The 23,488-nt window shown below is 38.7% G+C and overlaps 2 protein-coding genes across 3 annotated transcripts; one reads left to right on the top strand and one right to left on the bottom strand.

Moving 5' to 3' along the window:
• Window positions 1-7,441: 7,441 nt before the first annotated feature.
• LOC130914661 (dnaJ homolog subfamily C member 28-like) lies at window positions 7,442-19,866 on the top strand. Of its 2 annotated transcripts, none has more exons than XM_057834074.1 (2): window positions 7,442-7,488; window positions 15,850-19,866. In XM_057834074.1, the coding sequence occupies exon 2, from the start codon at window positions 15,866-15,868 to the stop codon at window positions 16,997-16,999; it is 1,134 nt and encodes a 377-aa protein (XP_057690057.1). In that variant the 5' UTR covers window positions 7,442-7,488; window positions 15,850-15,865; the 3' UTR covers window positions 17,000-19,866. The 2 variants fall into 2 exon arrangements, with proteins under 2 accessions (XP_057690057.1, XP_057690055.1); XM_057834072.1 differs by lacking the exon at window positions 7,442-7,488 and adding an exon at window positions 10,550-10,604.
• A 332-nt stretch (window positions 19,867-20,198) lies between these two features.
• LOC130914663 (potassium voltage-gated channel subfamily E member 1-like) lies at window positions 20,199-22,965 on the bottom strand. Its single transcript, XM_057834077.1, has 2 exons — window positions 22,955-22,965; window positions 20,199-20,775 (listed from the first exon to the last, which is right to left on the bottom strand). The coding sequence occupies exon 2, from the start codon at window positions 20,745-20,747 to the stop codon at window positions 20,394-20,396; it is 354 nt and encodes a 117-aa protein (XP_057690060.1). The 5' UTR covers window positions 20,748-20,775; window positions 22,955-22,965; the 3' UTR covers window positions 20,199-20,393.
• Between the last annotated feature and the right edge of the window lie 523 nt (window positions 22,966-23,488).

The raw sequence follows: 23,488 nt of genomic DNA, 5'->3' as shown, positions 1-23,488 counted from the left end.
TTTGGTAAGTTTTACAGCAAGGCTTTTTGTGCTGTCCAACAGCGAACTCTTGTGGTCGCTTTGCGACATGGTTTATTGTTTTATTGCCAGTGCATCATGGCTGCACGACGTCTCGGGCTGATAATGTTGTGCCTATATGATCCTTGGACAAGATTTGTCCGTAAGTATGGTTGTTGTAAAGAATGTACATATTATGTTCGTAAGCGAAATGTTATATTTTTTGTATGAGACGCTTTTTGTTTATGTTTAGTGAACCTGTATCGCGTGCTAAGCTAACGTTGTTGCTAATGCAATGCTTGCGTACTTTTTTTTGGTAGTTTTACGATGGTCTAAAGAGGAAAATGGTTTGAGGCCATTTTATTAATAAATCAGATGAAAAAGGCAGAAGTCTAATTATTAAGGCGTCGTTCACTAGCTGTCGAGCTTTGGAAAAAGTAGACGCTTCGGAGTGAGGACAGCATAGACAGATTGAAATGACGGTAGAGTGAAATGCCCACTACAGTCCTTATGTACTGTATGTTGAATGTATATATCCATCTTGTGTCTTATCTTTCCATTCCAACAATTTATTTTACAGAATATATATCTAATTTACAGAAAAATATGGCATATTTTATAGATGGTTTGAATTGCGATTAATTGCGATTAATTAATTTTTAAGCTGTAATTAACTCGATTAAAGATTTTAATCGTTTGACAGCCCTAGTTGTAACCATAAGTGTAGCGATAATGCTTTTAGCATGATGCTGCTGCGTGTGTGTCACTTTCCCGTGAAGTCATTGCTTATTTTGTAATACTCATCAGATTCTCAGCTTTACCAATTGCCCTTGAAGGGGTTTTGCAGCCTGCTGTCATTTCCATTTAATTTCATATTGTTTTAAATGCCGTAATCCTTCTTTGTTTCCATCAGCAAGCAAAGCTGAAGCTGCGGGTGTAACAACATGCTCCAAAGGTAAGGTTTTTTTTTCCAACCAGTGTTGTTTTTGGAAGCCCTTTTGATTTTTTTTTTTTGTCTTTTGTACGAAAATACTTTTTAGCCTTTTTCATATTTTAGTCATTTCAAAATGACCAATTACATTGGCTCTGATGTGCTGTTAACCATGACCCAAAATTCAGAAGTTTTGACATTAGGCTTAATCTTAGCGTTAGCGGGGTTTAATTGGTCGGTGGAGTTGATTTCAACAAATTCCAAGCAGTTTGTCAGATATTTGTTTGTTTCAGCTCTCCAGAGTGGCTAAGCTAGCGCGAAATTCTGATATTCCCCTTTAAATTCAATCATCGGAAAGTCAATTACATGTGATGACATTTTTCTGTTGTCATTCTTATGTTGAGGCGGCAAAGGGAGAAAAATGGGTAAAAAGTAACAGATTACTTTTGAAGTAACTTAGTTACTTTGATAATGAAGTAGAACTGAAACGAATACTCGAGCAACTCGAGTAACTCGAGTTTAAAAACTGATCCGAGTAGTTTTATTCACCTCGAGTAATCGTTTATTTTGACAGCTCTAAGCATCATGTTTTGCTTGGACTACTTTTAATGCGGGACGCGCTGATGTCACGTACGTAGAGGAAGAAGAAGAGAAAAAAAACTTACTGCGGCCGAAAGCCGCGAAAAACGCCGCCGCCGTTGCTAAATACGAGCCCGCACGATGCTAGTTGGTAGCAGGTAGTGTCTGATGAGTCTCATAGAGATCACATGTATGTTGAAATAGATGCGAAATGACAGACTCGGCCGCATCTGGGCAGCGTTAGTAAACAGCCGCCATCTTAAAGCAGTAGAGCGCTAAGCGCTAATAAAGAGCGCTAAACGCTAATAAATAAGCTTAACGTAACGTTAGCCCTGCGGAGGGCTAGGTTTCTATTAATTATGACCACTGTCGATGCTTGGCTAACGTGTCTTACATACAGGCTTTAACATAACATAGCGATGTGGAGTGATGAGGGTATAAAATAAAAACTCAATAATGCTAACTATCAATTTTAGCTCAGTAGTCATTGCTGGATAAAACACCAAGTAGCACTGGTCCCTAATGTGCTCCAATACTGCCTGTAATCATACATTTATTTTGAACACTGCAAAAACTCAAAATCCTATCAGGACTTACAATTTAGACTAACTTAAAACTTAACTAGAACTTAAAAATGGCTTGACACAAGTAGAAATTCAATGGAAACACATGGGAAAAAAATCCTAACTTTTAAGTGATGTGTGTTATCAAGCGTAACGGCATTTTTAGGTATTATATATATATATAATTTTTTTTTTTTTTTAATAAGATCTAAAGGTTTTTTGAGTGAAAGCAGTGAATTAGTCTCTTTTTTTTAATTTTAGTTACATCTGAGATGCAATTGTTGGCTGTTTTCAACAACATACATCGAAAATAAAGACATTGATTGACTGAAAATGGTTCAAGATTAGATGAAATGTCTTGTTTTCTCATGTATATTTATAATTGCTCTTCACCCAAAAATATATTTGTTTTATCCGATTACTCGATTAATCGATAGAATTTTCAGTCGATTACTCGATTACTAAAATATTCGATAGCTGCAGCCCTATAATGAAGTAATCGGTAAAGTAACTAGATTACTTTTTTGAGGCGTAATCAGTAATCAGTAATTAAATTACTTTTTCAAGTAATCTGTGACAACACTGCTGATGACTTCATCAATAAATTGTATGAATTCTTGCCGAACTTCATGGATGCAGTCCTTCAAGCCCACGGAAGTCATACAAAAACATTAAATTTGTATCTCACAGCACGACTACTTCATTCGCTTATGTTATGTAACATATTTTTGAATTTGAAGTACATTTTTTGTTCAATTTTCGCAATACTTTCTGTAGGCGACAAAACTTTTGTCTTGCCAAAATTTGACATTTATGTCTTCATCAAATGATGAATCTTTTTTCAGAGAAACAAATCTATTTTTGTACATTCAACATCATTTGGGAGGGTCTTAGGTTTCATATGAGCCATTTCTGAAACCAATTGAAAGATTAAAAGTCAGGTTATTAGTAGGGTTGTTCCGATCACGTTTTTTTTTCTCCCGATCCGATCCCGATCGTTTTAGTTTGAGTATCTGCCGATCCCGATATTTCCCGATCCGATTGCTTTTTTTTTTTGCTCCCGATTCAATTCCAATCATTCCCGATAATTTTTCCCGATCATATACATTTTGGCAATGCATTAAGAAAAAAATGAATAAAACTCGGACGAATATATACGTTCAACATACAGTACATAAGTACTTTATTTGTTTATTATGACAATAAATCCTCAAGATGGCATTTACATTATTAACATTCTTTCTGTGAGGGATCCACGGATAGAAAGACTTGTAATTCTTAAAGGATAAAAGTGACTTTGTATATTGTGACTAAATGTTGCCATATAGTGTATTTGTTGAGCTTTCAGTAAATGATACTGTAGCCATTTAACTGTTCTGCCCAAATCCATGATGAGAAGTGCAACCATGACTGTGCGTAGTGGTACCAATTGATATATCTTCTCTGCGTTGGGAAGTAACATAGGGTGTTAAGAAAAAGACCAATTACTACCTTTCTTCCCCTCATTGCTTCCCACGATATTTCTAATGGTAGGGAGCGGGATTGTGTTAGCCAATTAAAAGAAGGCTCCAAAGGCTGCCAAAATTCACTCTACTTATTTTACGCTGCCTTTTATCTCTATATATAGGTAAAACGGCACCATTACAGATTGGACGCGTGAGTGGGTCATGCAGCGCATGCGTTAATTGCGTTAAATATTTTAAGGTGATACATTTTTTTAAAATTATTACCACCGTTATTGGAATAAATTTGATAACCCTACCTTAAGCCTAAACTAAAGACTCTGGATGAGTGTGACATATTATGTCTGTAACGTTAAATACAATTAGAAAACGATTTAATTAAAAAATATATATATTAAAAAAAGGCATGGCCGATATTTTTTTGCCGATTCCGATACTTTGAAAATGACGTGATCGGACCCGATCGATCGGGATGCTGATCAATCGGGACATCTCTAGTTATTAGCAATTGTTTCTACAAAATGGATAAGCGACAAGACTTTTGTCAGGGACTGTACGTCAGAAACAATGTCGCATTTTCTCGTCAGACGAAAACTGGCATTCGTCTCATTATGTTCTCCCAAGCCACATTTTTAGTTCGTCATCGTCATGAAAAAAGTGTTCGTCGACACAATATTTTTGTTTTGTCAACGTTGACGAAAACAACCCTGGTTACATCAAAAAATCCTAATAACCCGATCGATCGGGTCCGATCACGTCATTTTCAAAGTATCGGAATCGGCAAAAAAATATTGGACATGCCTTTTTTTAATATATATATGTTTTTTTTTAAATTAAATCATTTTCTAATTGTATTTAACGTTACAGACAAAATGTCTTACATTCATCCAGAGTCTTTAGTTTTGGCTTAAAGTAGGGCTATCAAATTTATCGCGTAAACGGCTGTAATTAATTATTTTTTTTAATGAACCACGTTAAAATATTTAATGCAATTAACGCAAACGCTGCACGACCCACTCACGCATTGTCGCGTTCAATCTAAAACGGTGCTGCGTTACCTCTATATAGAGCTAACAGGCAGCGTAAAAGGAGTAGAGAGAATTTTGGCAGTCTTTGGAGCCTCTTTTTAATTGGCTAAAGCCTTAAAATCCCTCTCTCAGCAATTAGAAAAATTGTGGGAAGCAATGTGGGGAAGAACGGTAGTGGTTGATCTTTTCCTTAACACCTTATATTACTTCTCAACGCAGAGAACATATATCAATTGGTGCCACTACGCACGGTCATGGTTGCACTTCCCATCATGCATTTGGGCAGAACAGTTAAATGGCTGCAGTATCATTTACTGAAAGCTCAACAAATACACTAGATGGCAATATTTAGTCACAATATACAAAGTCACATTTATCCTTTAAGAATTACAAGTCTTTCTATCCGTGGATCCCTCTCACAGAAAGAATGTTAATAATGTAAATGCCATCTTGAGGATTTATTGTCATAATTAACCAATACTATATGTTGAATGTATATAATGTATTGAATATGTATATATTCGTCTGAGTTTTATTCATTTTTTTCTTAACGCATTGCCAAAATGTATATGATCGGGAAAAATTATCGGGAATGATTGGAATTGAGTCGGGAGAAGAAAAAAAAAGCAATCGGATCGGGAAATATCGGGATCGGCAGATACTCAAACTAAAACGATCGGGATCGGATCGGGAGCAAAAAAACATGATCGGAACAACCCTACTAATAATGTATTTGCGAATATTAGAAATCGTTATTTTTTTCCCCATTTTCAATTTTATAAACCATATTTTTTCCAAATATTTACAGTATTTTGTACATCTAATGTTTGTGGTTTTTTGGGGTGTATTTCTGGACATTTGTCACCACATTTTTAGCATTATCGTCTCTATTCTCAAGTGATTTTCAAAAATCATGTGTTTTGGCTGTTTGTTCTGTCAGAGGAGCACTTTGTGGACAAGCACAAGCTGGAGCTTATCAATCGCGTGGTCAATATCAATCCCATTCTGGACGCGTTGCAAGACAAGAGGGTCATCCTAGAAGAGGTGCATGATGAAATAAGCGACACGAAGGGCAACCGGAAAAAGATGAGGATGATCTACAAGTTGGCTCTAAAGTCTGGCGTCGCCGCCAAGGAGATCTTCTTTGGACTCCTCAAGGACTATGAGCCATACCTCGTGGAGGACCTCCAGAAGTAAAAAGACGGTCGGTCCTGTTGTAGTTCATCGATTTGGCTAATTTACATAATCCATACATGATTGTTTCGCAACATGTGGCAGCAGTAAGGTATACGGATGTACAGTGGTATGAAAAAGTATCTGAACGTTGTGGAATTTCTCACATTTCTGCATAAAATCACAATCAAATGTGCTTTGATCGTTGTCAAAATCCCACAGATGCTTGATTGATGAAGAATTTATTTCCAAATTAGAGTTGAAAATAAGTATTTGGTCACCTACAAACAAGCAAGATTTCTGGCTGTCAAAGAGGTCTAACTTCTTCTAACGAGGTCTAACGAGGCTCCACTCGTTACCTGTATTAATGACACCTGTTTTAACTCGTTATCGGTATAAAAGACACCTGTTCACTCAGTCTCAGTCAGTCACACTCCAAATTCCACTATGGCCAAGACCAAAGAGCTGTCGAAGGACACCAGAGACAAAATTGTAGACCCGCACCAGGCTGGGAAGACTGAATCTGCAATAGGTAAAATGCTTGGTGTAAAGAAATCAACTGTGGGAGGAATTATTAGAAAATGGAAGAAATGCAGGACTACTGACATCTCCCTCGATCTGGGGCTCCATGCAAGATCTCACCCCGTGGCGTCAAAATGATAACAAGAACGGTGAGCAAAAATCCCAGAACCACACGGTGGGACCTAGTGAATGACCTACAGAGAGGTGGGACCACAGTAACAAAGGCTACTATCAGTAACACAATGCGCCACCAGGGACTCAAAGGTTTAAAAAAAAATGACGTTAAAAAATAAAAAAATTATTCACCCGCATGTTTTAAACTTTTAATCAAGTTATATCACAATGGAAAAATATGGTGTCTGTAAAAAAGTCACGGATATCGACCTCATATCTATCACTTGTATTTTTTTTGTTACTGTCGCATTTTCTCCGATATCTTAGATGATAAACGATCCAAACAAAGAAAAATTGAAGAAAAAAAAAGTTTAAAAGTGTAAATATATGAAAAATAAAATCTCGACCACTACTTGATGTCTGCGATTTCTGCATCGCGACCCTTGTTATATTACCATGTTTCACCCATAAAATCCCCCAAAAATCCAGCTGTGGACATTCACAGCTGTGTCTTGGCACTCAGTGATATATGCTACATGGAGTTTTTGGATCGAAACAAGGTAAGTACGCGATAATATCTCGTTAAAAATCATGGCGTCTTTAACTCTGCTCTTTCATGCTCTCATCTCCAGATAGTTTTTTTTTTTTTTTTTTTTTTTTTTTTTAAATCCTGTCCTGTTCAAAACTTTTCTTCCCCCAGAAAAATGGGAGTTTAAGCTTACCAAAGATGTATCACACATGCATATCGAACAATTATGAAAGTTGGCCAAATTGGGGGTCTCAGAGCGAAACTTTAAGTCACCTGAGTGTTTCCCGCCATATGACAAAATCATTATTCATGCATGAAAGGCTTAATTTTATTATATTATTATTGTTTCACTTTGCATAGCATGGTATTTTGTTTCGTCTTTTATGTATGTTATGCTTCACTTTTGTATTTCTTTTTTACTCGAGTTTTCAAATGCATTTATCTTTTTTATTAGAAATGTAAACTGCGTCATCTTGAGACTGCTGTTTACGTTCTGGTCCACCAGATGTCCCCAGTGCATTTTATTTTACCAACCGTCAGTCAGAAAACAGTCAAACGAAGAAGACTCAGATTGACAACAAACGCACAGGCAAGTGACCCATCTTTCACCTCGTATTTGTTATTGAATGTCTAACAATTTACATGGAGTGACATGTTAATGTACACATTTACGTGGAAGGCAGCGTTGATATTGCTTTGTTTTTACTGGAAAGAATATAGCAAGGGCGTAGATTTGGTCTCAATATTGGTAAGGACGATATAACAGCATAACCCGCATGTACACTTTTTGCTGGGGACAGGACAATAATATGGCCAAACAGATTGGGTGAACGGGGGTCAGGGCTACATTTCTCACCAATATGAACCAAATTAATTGATAGGCTAAATGATTAATGCAAAATAAATCTATTGACTGATACGAACTTTCAAATGGGGCGCCGTTTGTAAACATTTTCTCACATTTAGCGCTACACAGTGTTAAAAACGTGGTTTGAAATTTTTAGTCACTTATTTTTTTTTTTGCACATTTATAACATTGTTTAGCAACTTAAATAGTATTTTTTAAATAAGTATTGGACTTGAATGTGTAAATCCAGAACTAAATATTTATTTAAATCGTTAATGTAAATGTTAAATGCAGGCCCGGATTTAGGTTTACCCACCTGAGTGGGCACTAAGAAATCTTGAGGGGGCACCCCCAATGCAGGCTTTTTTTTTTTACCCTCTGCATTTCTTTAATTTTTCTTAAATTTAGTCGAATAATTTTCTCCATCTTGTTCTGTGTGTTAACGGCTGGTTAACAGATTAATGAATCAGATTCTTCCACTTACTTTAAGTAAATATTACTATTGCTACAGTATTTGTCCTTATTAAGGCCATACAACTACAAGTTGGTCATTTTTCACCTAAATCAAGAGAAAAATGCTTTCAAATAATGTTTTGAACAATATCTATCATTGAATTTAAAAACATTTCTGACAAGTTTTTTAAGCTTATTTTGAGCTAGATGTTTTTCTTATTTCACGAAATCTAAGTGAGTCAATTTAATTGAAGCACTCGCAGATCATTTCACTTATTTCTAGTATATTTACACTAAAAACAAGGGAAGCTTTTCATTTTTTTTTTTTTTTTTTTGGTTTGGGTTTTGCAGTGCATATGTAATGGGTTCATTGGTACACCGTTTGATTAAACCTTTGTTTTTAAAAACTACTTAAGAAACATTTTGAAAACTTCCAGAATAAGTGTCTGGATTTTATAAGCAAATTTAAATTGCAATATTTAAACGCAGAGGTGGGTAGAGCAGCCAACATTTTTACTCAACTAAGAGTAGTGTTACTTCAAACTAATATTACTCAAGTAAGAGTAAAGGTAGTCATCCAAAAAATGTACTCAAGTACAAATAAAAAAGTATGCAGTGAAAATAATACTCAATTAAGAGTGACATTTTGAGTAACTGCTTATTATTTTTTTTTACAATGGTATATGAACCGTTGTTATAATGATACTGGACAATAACACATTACATAACCGCATAAAGCCAAAGAAATACAATAAAAATGTATTCCAATGAGAGAAAAAAACCCATAAACGAGACATTCTTCGCCCAAAGAGCATGAGTGCCTTCTGGTGGAAAAAATAGTTCCTCGTTTGAATAATGAAGAGTTTCTTCATTATTACTATTTAGAAATTAAAAGGAGCATATATCCGGTTATCCTTGGTCAATCAATGCCAAATAAAAACTGGCATAGAGGTTGAAATCCGCACTTTTGAGTCCTGTTGAGAGCAGCGCTCAATATAAAATACTTCATTTTTTTACGGTACTAAAGACCACATGATTGAGCAGGCTGGCGTGAAGCTAGGACGGCAAGGTTGCGTCTGATTTGTATAATGGAGTCATGTGATTATTTTTGCGACGTCTCATTGGTGAAATCGGTAGAGCTACTTGGTACTACTACAGCTTTTGCAGCGACAAGCAAAAACACTTTTTATGTTCTGTCGGGAGGAAAACGGCTGCCTACCCAGTAATATGGTATTGGTACAGATATTGTGATATATTTTTACTTTCTTTGACCGAATATTTAGTGTAACGACCCCACACTATTATTACTGTTCTATCAGCTTCCTACGGTCAGCGAACGCCTCTGGTACGGATGGGTGTGTGTGGTTGGATGAGTAGGAGTGGGCGGGGCGAGCGAGGGTGCGTGTGTGTATGTGCCTGGAGGAGAGAGAGGAAGCGCGCGGATAACAAACGAGGTTGGAAAAACAGCTTGTTTAGGTGATTGCTTGTTCGGCGTTGTTGCGGCCAACAGTAACCGTTAATCCTGCTGTAAAAAAAGTAGGTGAGACCAACTCTCCGTGCGTTCTCTATATCCAGTGCGACGCTACAATAGATATTCCCGACATTTTGATTGGGTGGGCACGACTCACGTCTGGGTGGGCCGTGCCCACCCCGGCCCACCCATACATCCGGCCCCGGCTAAAATGTATTTCCGAAATGGCAATCTGCAAGGGCGTAGGTTTGGTCTCAACATTGGTCGGGATGCTATTACAGCATAACCTGCGTGTACATTATTTGCTGGGGACGGGACATTAATAAGACCAAACAGTTTAGGTGAATTTCTCACAAACAGCTGGTTCCTACGTAAAAATGAAAAAAGTTGAAATTATTTTCATGGGAGAAAGTCATTTTTCAAAATGCTTGCTTCATATAAAGGAAATTTACAGTGGTTGTGTTTTTTTTTGTTTTTTTTTTGGGGGGGGGGGGTTAAAATGTGCATAGGCTGCCAATAAAAATGTTTTTTTTTTAATTATCTAGAAAATAAATACATTTCAATTAAAGAATAAATGCACAAATTGCTCGGTTGAATTAACGTGAACAGTAGCAGCTTTCTACTCGATTTTTACTGGTTAGCAAGTTCATACAGTTTATTGTTATACAGATTCTGATGCAGGTTGGACTTACAGTAGCAAAATTAGTGGTGTGTTCCCTACCTAGACAACATTGACATTTTTTTACATTATGTACAGTGGCTGCTGCTGCTGCTGGCTGAAAAAAAACTAATATCCCTCCTCTTCAAAGCAGACGGAAGAGGCGACATGTTCACATGTATTTCTGGCGGGATTGTGTGAATGTGGGGGTTCTAGTCATCAGCCAAAAAAATGTGCGTTTGGACCGCCACTTTCAGCAAGTGAAAAACGAGAAATGTAAGTCTGCATATAAAGAAAATACAGTACTTCACTTAATAATGGTAGGGTCAATTCTATCCTTAGATCACATGGGAAGACGATCTAAATTACCTATATAACTTAAGTCATTATATAATACAAATAAGGTTGCTTAAAAGTTGGTGGGGGCAATTTGAGCATCCTGAAAAGTTGCTAGTGTTATGTCCTTACCTTCCCTATGCAAACCTACAGTGGGGCAAATAAGTATTTAGTCAACCACTAATTGTGCAAGTTCTTCCACTTGAAAATATTAGAGCGGCCTGTAATTGTCAACGTGGGTAAGCCACAACCATAAGAGACAGAATGTGGAAAGAAAAAAAAAACAAGAAAATCACCTTGTTTGATTTTTTTTTAAAGATTTTATTTACAAATCATGGTGGAAAATAAGTATTTGGTCAATACCAAAAGTTCATCTCAATACTATGTTATGTACCCTTTGTTGGCAATAACGGAGGCCAAAAGTTTTCTGTAACTCTTCACAAGCTTTTCATACACTGTTGCTGGTATTTTGACCCATTCCTCCATGCAGATCTCCTCTAGAGTAGTGATGTTTTGGGGCTGTCTTTGGGCTACATGGACTTTCAACTCCCTCCACAGATTTTCTATGGGGTTGAGATCTGGAGACTGGCTAGGCCACTCCAGGACCTTGAAATGCTTCTTACGAAGCCACTCCTTTGTTGCCGTGGCTGTGTGTTTGGGATCATTGTCATGCTGAAAGACCCAGCCACGTCTCATCTTCAATGCCCTTGCTGATGGAAGGAGATTTTGACTCAAAATCTCTCGATACATGGCCCCATTCATTCTTTCCTTTACACAGATGAGTCGTCCTGGTCCCTTTGCAGAAAAACAGCCCCAAAGCATGATGTTTCCACCCCCATGCTTCACAGTGGGTATGGTGTTCTTCAGATGCAATTCAGTATTCTTTCTCCTCCAAACACGAGAACCTGTGTTTCTCCCAAAAAGTTCTATTTTTGGTTTCATCTGACCATAACACATTCTGCCAGTCCTCTTCTGGATCATCCAAATGCGAACCACAGACGGGCCTGGACGTGTACTGGCTTTAGCAGGGGGACACGCCTGGCAGTGCAGGATTTGAATCCTCTGCGGCGCATTGTGTTACTGATAGTAGCCTTTGTTACTGTGGTCCCAGCTGTCTGTAGGTCATTCACTAGGTCCCCCCGTGTGGTTCTGGGATTTGGAGTGTGACTGACTGAGGTTGTGGACAGGTGTCTTTTATACCGATAATGAGTTAAAACAGGTGCCACTAATACAGGTAACGAGTGGAGCCTCGTTAGAAAAAGTTAGACCACTTTGACAGCCAGAAATCTGCTTGTTTGTAGGTGACCAAATACTTATTTTCCACTCTGACTTGGAAATCTTTAAAAATCAAACAATGTGATTTTCTGTTGTTTTTTTCCACATTCTGTCTCATGGTTGAGGTTTACCCATGTTGACAATAACAGGCCTCTCTAATCTTTTCAAGTAGGAGAACTTGCACAATTGGTGGTGGGCTAAATACTTATTTGCCCCACTGTACTTGTTTAGCCACTGACACGCCTAGCAATCAGAAACATAACATCTGGGTATTCTGTGACATTGCCTATATAAATTTCACATTGACGCAGAGCCATCCCATAATGTTTGTTTATATTTAATGCGCATATTTTAACTAGGGTTGTTCCGATCATGTTTTTTTGCTCCCGATCCGATCCCAATCGTTTTAGTTTGAGTATCTGCCGATCCCGATATTTCCCGATCCGATTGCTTTTTTTTTTTTTTTTTTGCTCCTGATTCAATTCCAATCATTCCCGATAATTTTTCCCGATCATATACATTTTGGCAATGCATTAAGAAAAAAATGAATAAAACTCGGACGAATATATACTTTCAACATATAGTACATAAGTACTGTATTTGTTTATTATGACAATCCTCGTCCTCAAGATGGCATTTACATTATTAACATTCTTTCTGTGAGAGGGATCCACAGATAGACAGACTTGTAATTCTTAAAGGATACATGTGACTTTGTATATTGTAACTAAATATTGCCATCTAGTGTATTTGTTGAGCTTTCAGTAAACGATACTGAAGCCATTTAACTTCTGCCCAAATGCATGATGGGAAGTGCAACCATGACTGTGCGTAGGGGCAGCAATTGATATATCTTCTCTGCGTTGGGAAAGAACATAGGGTGTTAAGAAAATGATCAACTACTACCTTTCTTCCCCACATTGCCTCCCACGTTATTTTTAATTGCTGAGAGAGGTATTGTAAGGCTTTAGCCACATAAAAACTGACTCCAAAGGTTGTCAAAATTCTCTCTACTCATTATACGCTGCCTTTTAGCGCTATCTATAGGTAAAACGGCGTCTTTATAGATTGAACGCGACAATGCGTGAGTGGGTCGTGCAGTCCTACTTTAAGCCAAAACTACTCTGGATGAGTGTAAGACATTTTGTCTGTAACGTTAAATACAATTAGAAAACGATTTAAATAATATGTATAATATACAGTGCCTTGCAAAAGTATTCGGCCCCCTTGAATCTTGAAACTTGATTACAAGCTTAAAAAAATAAAAGTTCTTCCTTAACTTCTTTCTTTCCTCTTTTAGAAAAAGGTTTGGCGCTTTCTACTGTAAGTACTGACAATCATTTGTGGTGAGAAGTTTGAAGTATGCAGTGCAACAAAATCTGAATAATATACAAAATATGGACGTATGGGTTGGATTGCATGTATGGGTTTCACAGTACATTGTGAGGAGATGGTGGGCCCAAAAATATGGGTCCCTTTGCATTATTTTGCTTAGGCCCCCAAATGGCCTCAGTGTTCTTTTCTATGAGAAATGGATGCAAATGCATAATATATAATAATATGACACAATATATGCAAATATTATAATATATACAGTGCCTTGCAAAAGTATTCAGCCCCCTTGAACCTTGCAACCTTTCGCCACATTTCAGGCTTCAAACATAAAGATATGAAATTTAATTTTTTTGTCAAGAATCAACAAGTGGGACTCAATCATGAAGTGGAACAACATTTATTGGATAATTTAAACTTTTTTAACAAATAAAAAACTGAAAAGTGGGGCGTGCAATATTATTCGGCCCCTTTACTTTCAGTGCAGCAAACTCATTCCAGAAGTTAAGTGAGGATCTCTGAATGATCCAGTGTTGTCCTAAATGACCGATGATGATAAATAGAATCTACCTGTGTGTAATCAAGTCTCCGTATAAATGCACCTGCTCTGTGATAGTCTCAGGGTTCTGTTTAAAGTGCAGAGAGCATTATGAAAACCAAGGAACACACCAGGCAGGTCCGAGGTACTGTTGTGGTGAAGTTTAAAGCCGGATTTGGATACAAAAAGATTTCCCAAGCTTTAAACATCTCAAGGAGCACTGTGCAAGCCATCATATTGAAATGGAAGGAGCATCAGACCACAGCAAATCTACCAAGACCCGGCCGTCCTTCCAAACTTTCTTCTCAAACAAGGAGAAAACTGATCAGAGATGCAGCCAAGAGGCCCATGATCACTCTGGATGAACTGCAGAGATCTACAGCTGAGGTGGGAGAGTCTGTCCATAGGACAACAATCAGTCGTACACTGCACAAATCTGGCCTTTTATGGAAGAGTGGCAAGAAGAAAGTCATTTCTCAAAGATACCCATAAAAAGTCTGGTTTAAAGTTTGCCACAAGCCACCTGGGAGACACCCCAAACATGTGGAAGAAGGTGCTCTGGTCAGATGAAACCAAAATTGAACTTTTTGGTCACAATGCAAAACGATATGTTTGGCGTAAAAGCAACACAGCTCATCACCCTGAACACACCATCCCCACTGTCAAACATGGTGGTGGCAGCATCATGGTTTGGGCCTGCTTTTCTTCAGCAGGGACAGGGAAGATGGTTAAAATTGATGGGAAGATGGATGCAGCCAAATACAGGAACATTCTGGAAGAAAACCTGTTGGTATCTGCACAAGACCTGAGACTGGGACGGAGATTTATCTTCCAACAGGACAATGATCCAAAACATAAAGCCAAATCTACAATGGAATGGTTCAAAAATAAACGTATCCAGTTGTTAGAATGGCCAAGTCAAAGTCCAGACCTGAATCCAATCGAGAATCTGTGGAAAGAGCTGAAGACTGCTGTTCACAAACACTCTCCATCCAACCTCACTGAGCTCGAGCTGTTTTGCAAGGAAGAATGGGCAAGAATGTCAGTCTCTCGATGTGCAAAACTGATAGAAACATAACCCAAGCGACTTGCAGCTGTAATTGGAGCAAAAGGTGGCGCTACAAAGTATTAACGCAAGGGTGCCGAATAATATTGCACGCCCCACTTTTCAGTTTTTTATTTGTTAAAAAAGTTTAAATTATCCAATAAATTTTGTTCCACTTCACGATTGTGTCCCACTTGTTGTTGGTTCTTGACAAAAAATTAAAATTATATATCTTTATGTTTGAAGCCTGAAATGTGGCGAAAGGTTGCAAGGTTCAAGGGGGCTGAATACTTTTGCAAGGCACTGTATATATTATAACATTTGCATATATTATGTCATATATTATTATATATTATGCATTTGCATCCATTTCTCATAGAAAAGAACACTGAGGCCATTTGGGGGCCTAAGCAAAATAATGCAAAGGGACCCATAATTTTGGGCCCACCATCTCCTCACAATGTACTGTGAAACCCATACATGCAATCCAACCCATACGTGCATATTTTGTATATTATTCAGATTTTGTTGCACTGCATACTTCAAACTTCTCACCCCAAATGATTGTCAGTACTTACAGTAGAAAGCGCCAAACCTTTTTCTAAAAGAGGAAAGAAAGAAGTTAAGGAAGAACTTTTATTTTTTTAAGGTTGTAATCAAGTGTCAAAACTCAGAAAAGTCAAATAAAGCAAAATGTAATGAATAAAATCGAATATAAATTAAACAGTTGCCAGATTAGGGGCCCCCTAGTGCTCAGGGGCCTGAAGCAGCTGCATAGTCTGTGTATAGGCTGGGCCGGCCCTGTATTATAAAAAAGGCATGGCCGATATTTTTTTGCCAATTCCGATACTTTGAAAATGACGTGATCGGACCCGATGGATCGGCATCCCGATCGTTCGGGACGTCTTTAATTTTAACCATATTAGTTTACTTGCAGCTTTCATTTAATTTCTTTTCGTGGGGCGCATTGTAATTGTTGCGTTTGGTCTTTCCAGGAGTGTCCACATAAAAATGAATATGCATATCCTGTCTTCATTCAACTCCTCGCATCACGGATCCTTTCTGCTGATCCGTTCTGGCCGTTCCAGCTGGCTCAGAACCCTAAGCGGCAGAGCTCAGATCAGCGCCAGCCTTCGAGAGAGTTACCGGCTGCTACAGTTGCCCGAAGGTGAGCCCATCAGTCCTGAGCGGGCGAAGGAGTCATACCTACGCCTCGCCAAACTCTACCACCCGGATTCCGGCGCACCTACAGCAGATGCAGCAGTCTTTGCCCGAGTGGAAGAAGCCTACCGTTCCGTGCTTGCACACCGCACCAGTACCCAGAGTCGGGATGCGGCGCGGGACGAGGATGAAGACCCGTTGTCGGGTGTGGCCCCTCAGCATCGGCACTACCTCAGCTACGAGGGCGTGGGCTCGGGAACCCCTAGTCAACGCGAGCGCCAGTACCGCCATTTCCGTGCCGATAGGGCCGCCGAACAAGTTCTGGACTACCGGCAGAAGGCGCAGGAAAGGGCGGCGGCGGGCGAGGGTGCACTTGTGGAGCGGGACGTGCGGCAACGCAGCAGAGGTATCAAAATCACGCAAGCGGTGGAGCGGTTGGTGGAGGACCTGATCCAGGAATCCATGGCTAGGGGGGACTTCCGCAACCTGAGCGGTGCTGGAAAGCCGCTCAACAAGTTCCAGCACAACCCCTACGCCGACCCCATGACGCACAACCTCAATCGCATCCTCCTGGACAATGGCTACCAACCGCCTTGGGTGCTCACGCAGCGTGACATCCGCGAAACCGCCAATCGTCTCCGCGCCAACTTGCTGGACGGTCGAGCCGGACTGGGTGAACCCCTCGGTCCGGCGGAGCACCTCCGCTGGGATGAGCTGTGCGCCCATGCCGGGGAGGAGCTAGCAAACCTCAACAAGAAGGTGGACAGCTACAACCTTATCGTGCCCATGCTAAAGATGCAAATGGTGCACTTCAACCTGGAGCGGGAGGTGCGGCGTGCGGAGGAGGCGGCAGGACGGCGTGTACTTGAGCAGCGACGGAAGAGGAAGGAGGAGAAGAAGAGGGTCAATGCTGCTAACGTTGCCGCTAGGTCTGTTAGCGCGAAGCGAGGACTCGCGTCGTGGTTGCAAAGTTGGCTCAAATAAAAGACGTGAAACCGTCGTTTCTTCTTGACAGCACAGAAAAACAGATGTACGACAACAAAACAATCATACAATATTCAATATCAAATGTGGTGCATCACTTTAAAAGTTTTTGTGGCTCTCAGTGTTCTTTTCTATGAGAAATGGATGCAAATGCATACGTGAGTGCTCATGGGTTAAAGTTCTCCGTCGTAGTGACTGAAATTCATCAGCAGGGGGTGCTGTTGAGTAGGAATGCATAAGGGAATAGTGGCCCATGATTAAAATTTAACAAGCATAGTGATAGTGTTTTAATCCTGTCTTGTCATGTTTTTTGTACGATAGGTTTGTGCATTTGCAACGCTCTGCTGGGTTTTAACTTCTAATTTCTGATTGATTAGTCTATTATTATAACAGTTGCAATTGGTCTGCAACAGCACTTTTTCTTGTTTATTACTGCCTATGTTATTGACGTATTGTATTTTTATTCTGAAAACTTCATGATGAATGTCCAGTTATAGGGAAATAGATTGATTTACATTAACTGAATGAGGCACATCGACAGTATTGTCCCTACAATGTTTAGTTTTGGCAATGTTAAAAAGTTTCAGCCATAATTTTTTTGTCACTTTATTTCCATGAGTGCCTAAATTTAATTTAGCTTTAAGAATACTAAATATAATACATTTTATATATAGAGTGCTATTACAGAAGCAATTTGATGCTTTACAGTTAAAGAAAAGCAGCAAACAACGTGAGCAGAAAAAACAATCGACAAAAAAAATTATAATTTAAAGCAACCACTTGGTAACTTTTCAGTTTTGGTCGATTTTAGCAACGATGGTAGACAAAAGCAGTTATGTTTTGCCTTAAAGAAGACTGCGTTTCCCATGAGGACCAGTACACACCCGCACAGTGTCGTAAAATCAATCAAAATTCAATCTCGCCTGCAGATGAATTAAACATTTCTGTGTCCAGCGGCTGTGTGAAGATGAATAATAATAAGGTAATGAATTCAGTTGTGGCTAAACAATGGCATATGACGTTTAGCAACCGTGTGGCTACGCTGACGAGTTCGGTTGAGGGGTACCAGGTCACGTTGAATAAGGCACAACTGGAATGGAAAAGTTAACTTGACAGAGTAGGCATTAACATGGCATAAAAACGAATTAGCGCTTTTTTCTTTACAAAAACATTTTCTAAAATTTAATTTGAGGTCGAAAATGATGATTATGATAGTTTATAAATGTGCCGTGGCAAATAGGTAAGACATGGTTGCGTTGTAGCCATATTGTTTGTTATTGCTGTTGAGCTGCCGCTGTGCAAAGTGCTGTTGGATATTCGAGTGCAATTTATTTGAGGGTTTTGAAAAGTGGGTGTTGGAGGCTTGTTGGACCTTTTAGATTTCAAATGTGTTTGTGTATCGTTGCGCCGTCTAGCTGCGGGGATTCACGTTGTTATACACGGGTGTTTTAATTTCCAGTGCAAAAACTCAAACACACACTGTACTGTAGGTGCAATAGAATACTGGCTTTGTAGTAGCCTAAGAGTACTGTAGTACGGAAACTGTCCAGCATGCATGTGTACTGCCATTGTGCACGCTTTACATGGAGAAAAGACGCGAGCATAACAATTTAGGACCGAAACAGCTGTTTTTTGATGGGGCAAAACATTGTAAGATCCTCAGCACCCCCTGCTGTGAGAGACTTCCAGCGCCCCTGGTGGTAGATATCGAATCTTTAACTGGCAGTGAATTACAGTGGTACCTCTACGTACGATCGCTTCGACACACGAACTTTTCTACATCCGACGTAAAATTTGACTCGCCATTTGTTTCTACATCCGACGACATGCTCGAAATACCACGACAATGGCAGCACCGCAGACGAATGCACGGCAGATTTTCTTGTGTGACAAATCAACACAGGTTTCAGAAAAGGTTGGTACAGGTGGTGAAACAAGGAAAAAGTTGACGCTTACCTTCTAAATGAAGATGCAAATGACAGAAAAATATGAGCGTAGGGTGGGCATCCGTGAAATGGCTCAACAATACATCTCCACGGTCCTCCTCCGACCATCGTTCGCCAGTCTTTATAAGTTAAGCTGACAATTCTTATTGTGGTAACATCTCCAAAGAAATCGCCAGCTTCGCCACGTTTTCATCATTTCTTTCACAACTTATTCAACACAAAACGCCTGCTGTCTGCCGCAATTGACGATGTTCTCAAGAAAGCATTGAAAGCGAAAGTAAACTGTCACCCGCTCCGCTCCCTCTTTGTCACGTCAGCCCCGCGGTGCCTTCAGGTACAGAAAAAAACGTCCGCCTTATTAGAACCCGTTTCGTTACACTGTTACAGGAATTATTATATTATTAATCCGATTTTATTTATTATTTATTTGTTTTGCTATATGTAATTGCCATTTGTAATAGTATCAGGGGTATTTTTTAAGGATTTAGTGCAGGTTTTTGGGCTGTGGAACGAATTAATGGAATTATAATGTATTCCTATGGGAAAATCCTGCTCGACATACGACCATTTCGATTTACAAACAAGGTCCTGGAACGGATGAACTTCGTATGTAGAGGTACCACTGTATTTTCTTTCTATGACATCGACGGTGATAGATATCCAATCAATTTAATGAATGCTGGCAACTCCTTCCAGTTTAAAACGATAGGATGTCTATCATTGTTATTGGGGTTGCAAAAAAACGATTAATGTGATGGTTGAAATAATCAGATTTTTTTTTTTTTTGCGATTAAGCAGCTAATCAGCTCATAAATCATGTGATTCATTATTATTTTATTCCGGGTGCAATATATTTTACAAATATGCATTGGAACCAAGAACTATGAGCTAAGAAAAGTTGGATGATGAGTATTATGTAAGTATCAGGGAATAAATACAGTACTTACTGTTTTCTCCTTTGCATTGCTTTTCTCATTTTTTTAACTAGAAAAAAATAATAAGAGTACTGTTTTATTCCTTTTTTTTTTTTTTTTTTTTTTTTTTTTTTTTTGAAGAAAATGACATATTTTGGATAAAATCTAGTGATTAATAGATTCACGTTTTTTTTTTACCTATTGCATTTTTCTTTAAAAGAAAAAAAATTCAAAAGAATATACACTTTAAAAGGGACTCAAAAATATTTGGACAATTTTAAGGTCAACAAATACGATTATTTGACTATCAAAATAGTTTTTATTCATCGATTGGTCATCATTGAATGGTGTAAGTCTCATCATCGATGAATTAAAGTTAAATTTATCCCACATATTTCCAACCATAACAACCTACCAATACCAGACCCAATCTCAGGTTTGAGAGTAAAAGTAAAAATATGCATTTACAAACATTAAAAAAAAAAAAAAATCCCTATGTTCGGCATTTTTTAAAAATAACTCTTGAATGTTTCACTAATGTTGTGGAACTTGTGGCCTTTCCTCGTCCGTCGCCGGATTACAGATGACCACTGACACCGACGCCTCCACGACCCGTCGAGCACGAGCCACGGCGTCCGCGGAAGGAGTCCTCCTCCGGCTCCAGTCTCGGGCTATATACTGGTTGTAAGGGTCCTGAGAGCTCTCCAACTTCCTAGAGCGGATGAAACTCAACATGACGGCGAAGGAGAAGAAACTGAACATGCCGAGCACCAGGAGGATGTAAACGACATCCAGGGTCGGCGTGGAGATGTTGGTGTTTGCAGTGGTTCTGTTGAGGCAGAGGCGCAACAGCGAGGAACTCAGCTCAGTGCTGTTGATGAGAGACATGACCGCCGTCTGCTGGACACACCGGGAACTGCAAGGTGTGTTCAACAATGTACGTTGTGTAGTACAGTAATAGTAACAGTAATAATTTTACCTTTGTTAGCTCGCTTGTGTTAGCCAGGCCCGTCACAATGGCTGTCTATTAGGTAGACAATTATTTAAAATTCATCTTTTTCACAAATTTTTGCTTAAATACTACAATGCCAGACACAATGATGTCCCTTTTTATTTCATTCAAAAATTCCAAACAGAAAGAAAGTTATAGGGGGGAAGTGCACAAATAATTGGCAGAATAATAAAGCCAATTCCTTTTTGTGATCCCAGCTAGAGAGACAGCAAGAACAAAAAGTGGTATTTGGTATGTGGCAAAATTGATTTTGCCATGTGGCAAGATGTATACAGTATTTTTGCACGTGCCAGTTTTTTTTTTTTTTTTGTTGGTTTTTTTTTTTTGCCATGAGTCATTTTTTGGGGTATGTGGCAAAGTGGATTTTTGCATTTGGCACTTTTTTGCCATGCAGCATTTTTTTTTTTTTTTTTTTTTGGTATGTGGCAAAACTGATTTTGCCATGTGGCAAAATGTATTTTGGGGCGTGGCTTTTTCTTTTTTTTTCTTTTTTTTTTTTTTTTTTTAGGGTATGTGGCAAAATGGATTTTAGCATGTGGCACTTTTGACATGTGGCATTTTTTTGTATGCGGCAAAATTGATTTTGCCTGGTGGCAAAATGTATTTTGGCACGTGGCTTTTTTTTTTTTTTTTATTTTGCCATGTGGCATTTTTTTGGGGTATGTGGCAAAATGTATTTTGGCATATGGAATTTTTTTGGTATGTGGCAAAAAGGATTTTGGTATGTGGCATTTTTTGGTATTTGGCAAAATTGATTTTGCTATGTGGCATTTTTTTGCCATGTGGCAAAATGTATTTTGGCGCATGGCTTTTTTTTTTGCCATGTGGCATTTTTTTGGAGTATGTGGCAAAATGTATTTTGGCATGTGGATTTTTTGGGGGGTATGTGGACTTTTTTTTTTATGTGGCAAAATGAATTTTAGCATGTGGCACTTTTTTGCCATGTGCCTTTTTTGGGGTTTGTGGCAAAATTGACTTTGCCCTGTGGCTTTTTTTTTTGCCATGTGGCATTTTTTTGCCATATGGCAAATTGTATTTTGGCATGTGGCATTTTTTTGGTATGTGGCAAAATTGATTTTGCCATGTGGCCTTTTTTTGCCATGTAGCATGTTTTTGCCATGTGGCCTTTTTTTGACATGTGGCATTTTTTTTTTTGCCATATGGCACATTGTATTTTGGCATGTGGCTTTTTTTTTGGTATTTGGCAAAATAGATTTTGGTATGTTGCATTTTTTGGTATGTAGCAAAATTGATTTTGCCATGTGGCATTTTTTTTGCCATATGGCACATTGCATTTTGGCATGTGGCTTTTTTTTGGTATGTGGCAAAATGGATTTTGGTATGTGGCATTTTTTGGCATGTAGCAAAATTGATTTTGCCATGTGGCATTTTTTTGTTTTAGTATGTGGCTTTTTTTTTCTTGTCCATGGCATTTTTGCAGGCCATGCACGTCCATGCCATTAACAGCTATAAACGTCCAAATTTTCCATTCGTTTTTAATGGTAGAAAACTTTTTGTTGTGATTTTTTACCGTACACTTACCATTACAGCGCATTGACATGCAGCTGGCATCGATGTGCATGGCCGGCAAAAATTCCATATACCAAAAAAATATAAAGGTTATAAATTAAGAATTTTATGAAGAAAATATATGATATTTAACTCAAGGACATTTGATGGATCTTATGTCTAGTGTTGCACCGATACTATTTTTGCCTCCCAATACAGACAACCATGGTATCGGCCATTGCCGTTACTGCACCACGGTTTTTGAAAATAAAATATTTTAATACTAAACTACTGCATACAGTACTCACCTGACTGTAAAGTAATGTTATCATGGGTTGGTCAGAAACTACTTAACTCATTGTCTGCCATTGGCAACGCTAGACATCTAATCCATTTGAAGTGGGAGTTGGCAGCGAATAAACGAACAAAGAATAATATAATTAACTAATTTGTAAAAAATTGCATAATTTTATCACATCATTTTTATCACCCTACAATGTTTAAAGGCTAAAACTGTGCACATTGTCTTAATTTTAAAAGAAGATAATGCTAGTAAATTTTAGGAGAAACTTACCTATCTGATGCCTTTGGTTGTCCTCTTGTTATGGGACAAGATTTAACTCAACATAAAAAAAATATATATCCTCCCTCCAGGTCCGAAACCCCTCCTATAGCAAGCTGTCAACACGTTTAATCAAAGCATTTGCTGATATATTTTTCATGATGAACCCATTCCGACCTGCCCGTATAATTAAGACCAGTGTAAAATGACAGCAGAACAATGTCTTCACTGTGCCAGAGCCACTGCAACCTCAAAGTGTCCTTGATCCCACGTTTTGCAGTCCTCGTCGGTATTAGGAACTCATTTGCAGACGTTGTTGATCTGAAAAATTCAATCCAAATCCTTCATTTTTGAGCTTCTTAACTTTTTCGTGCCATCGACGATGATAGACGTCCAATCATGTGGCTCTTTTCACCTTCTATTATGAATTGAAATGGGTTTGACGTCCAACTCAGTTGAAATGGGGCTGCGAACCCTCTCAGTTGACATGGATTGGACATCTATCAGCCATTGACTCAATAGCAAAATTATCTTGTAAAACAGTAA

Source organism: Corythoichthys intestinalis, chromosome 4 (assembly GCF_030265065.1).
Source record: "Corythoichthys intestinalis isolate RoL2023-P3 chromosome 4, ASM3026506v1, whole genome shotgun sequence".
Lineage (NCBI taxonomy): Eukaryota > Metazoa > Chordata > Actinopteri > Syngnathiformes > Syngnathidae > Corythoichthys > Corythoichthys intestinalis.
Note: the sequence above shows the minus strand (reverse complement) of the source record. Positions and strands in the feature narration are given on the sequence as shown.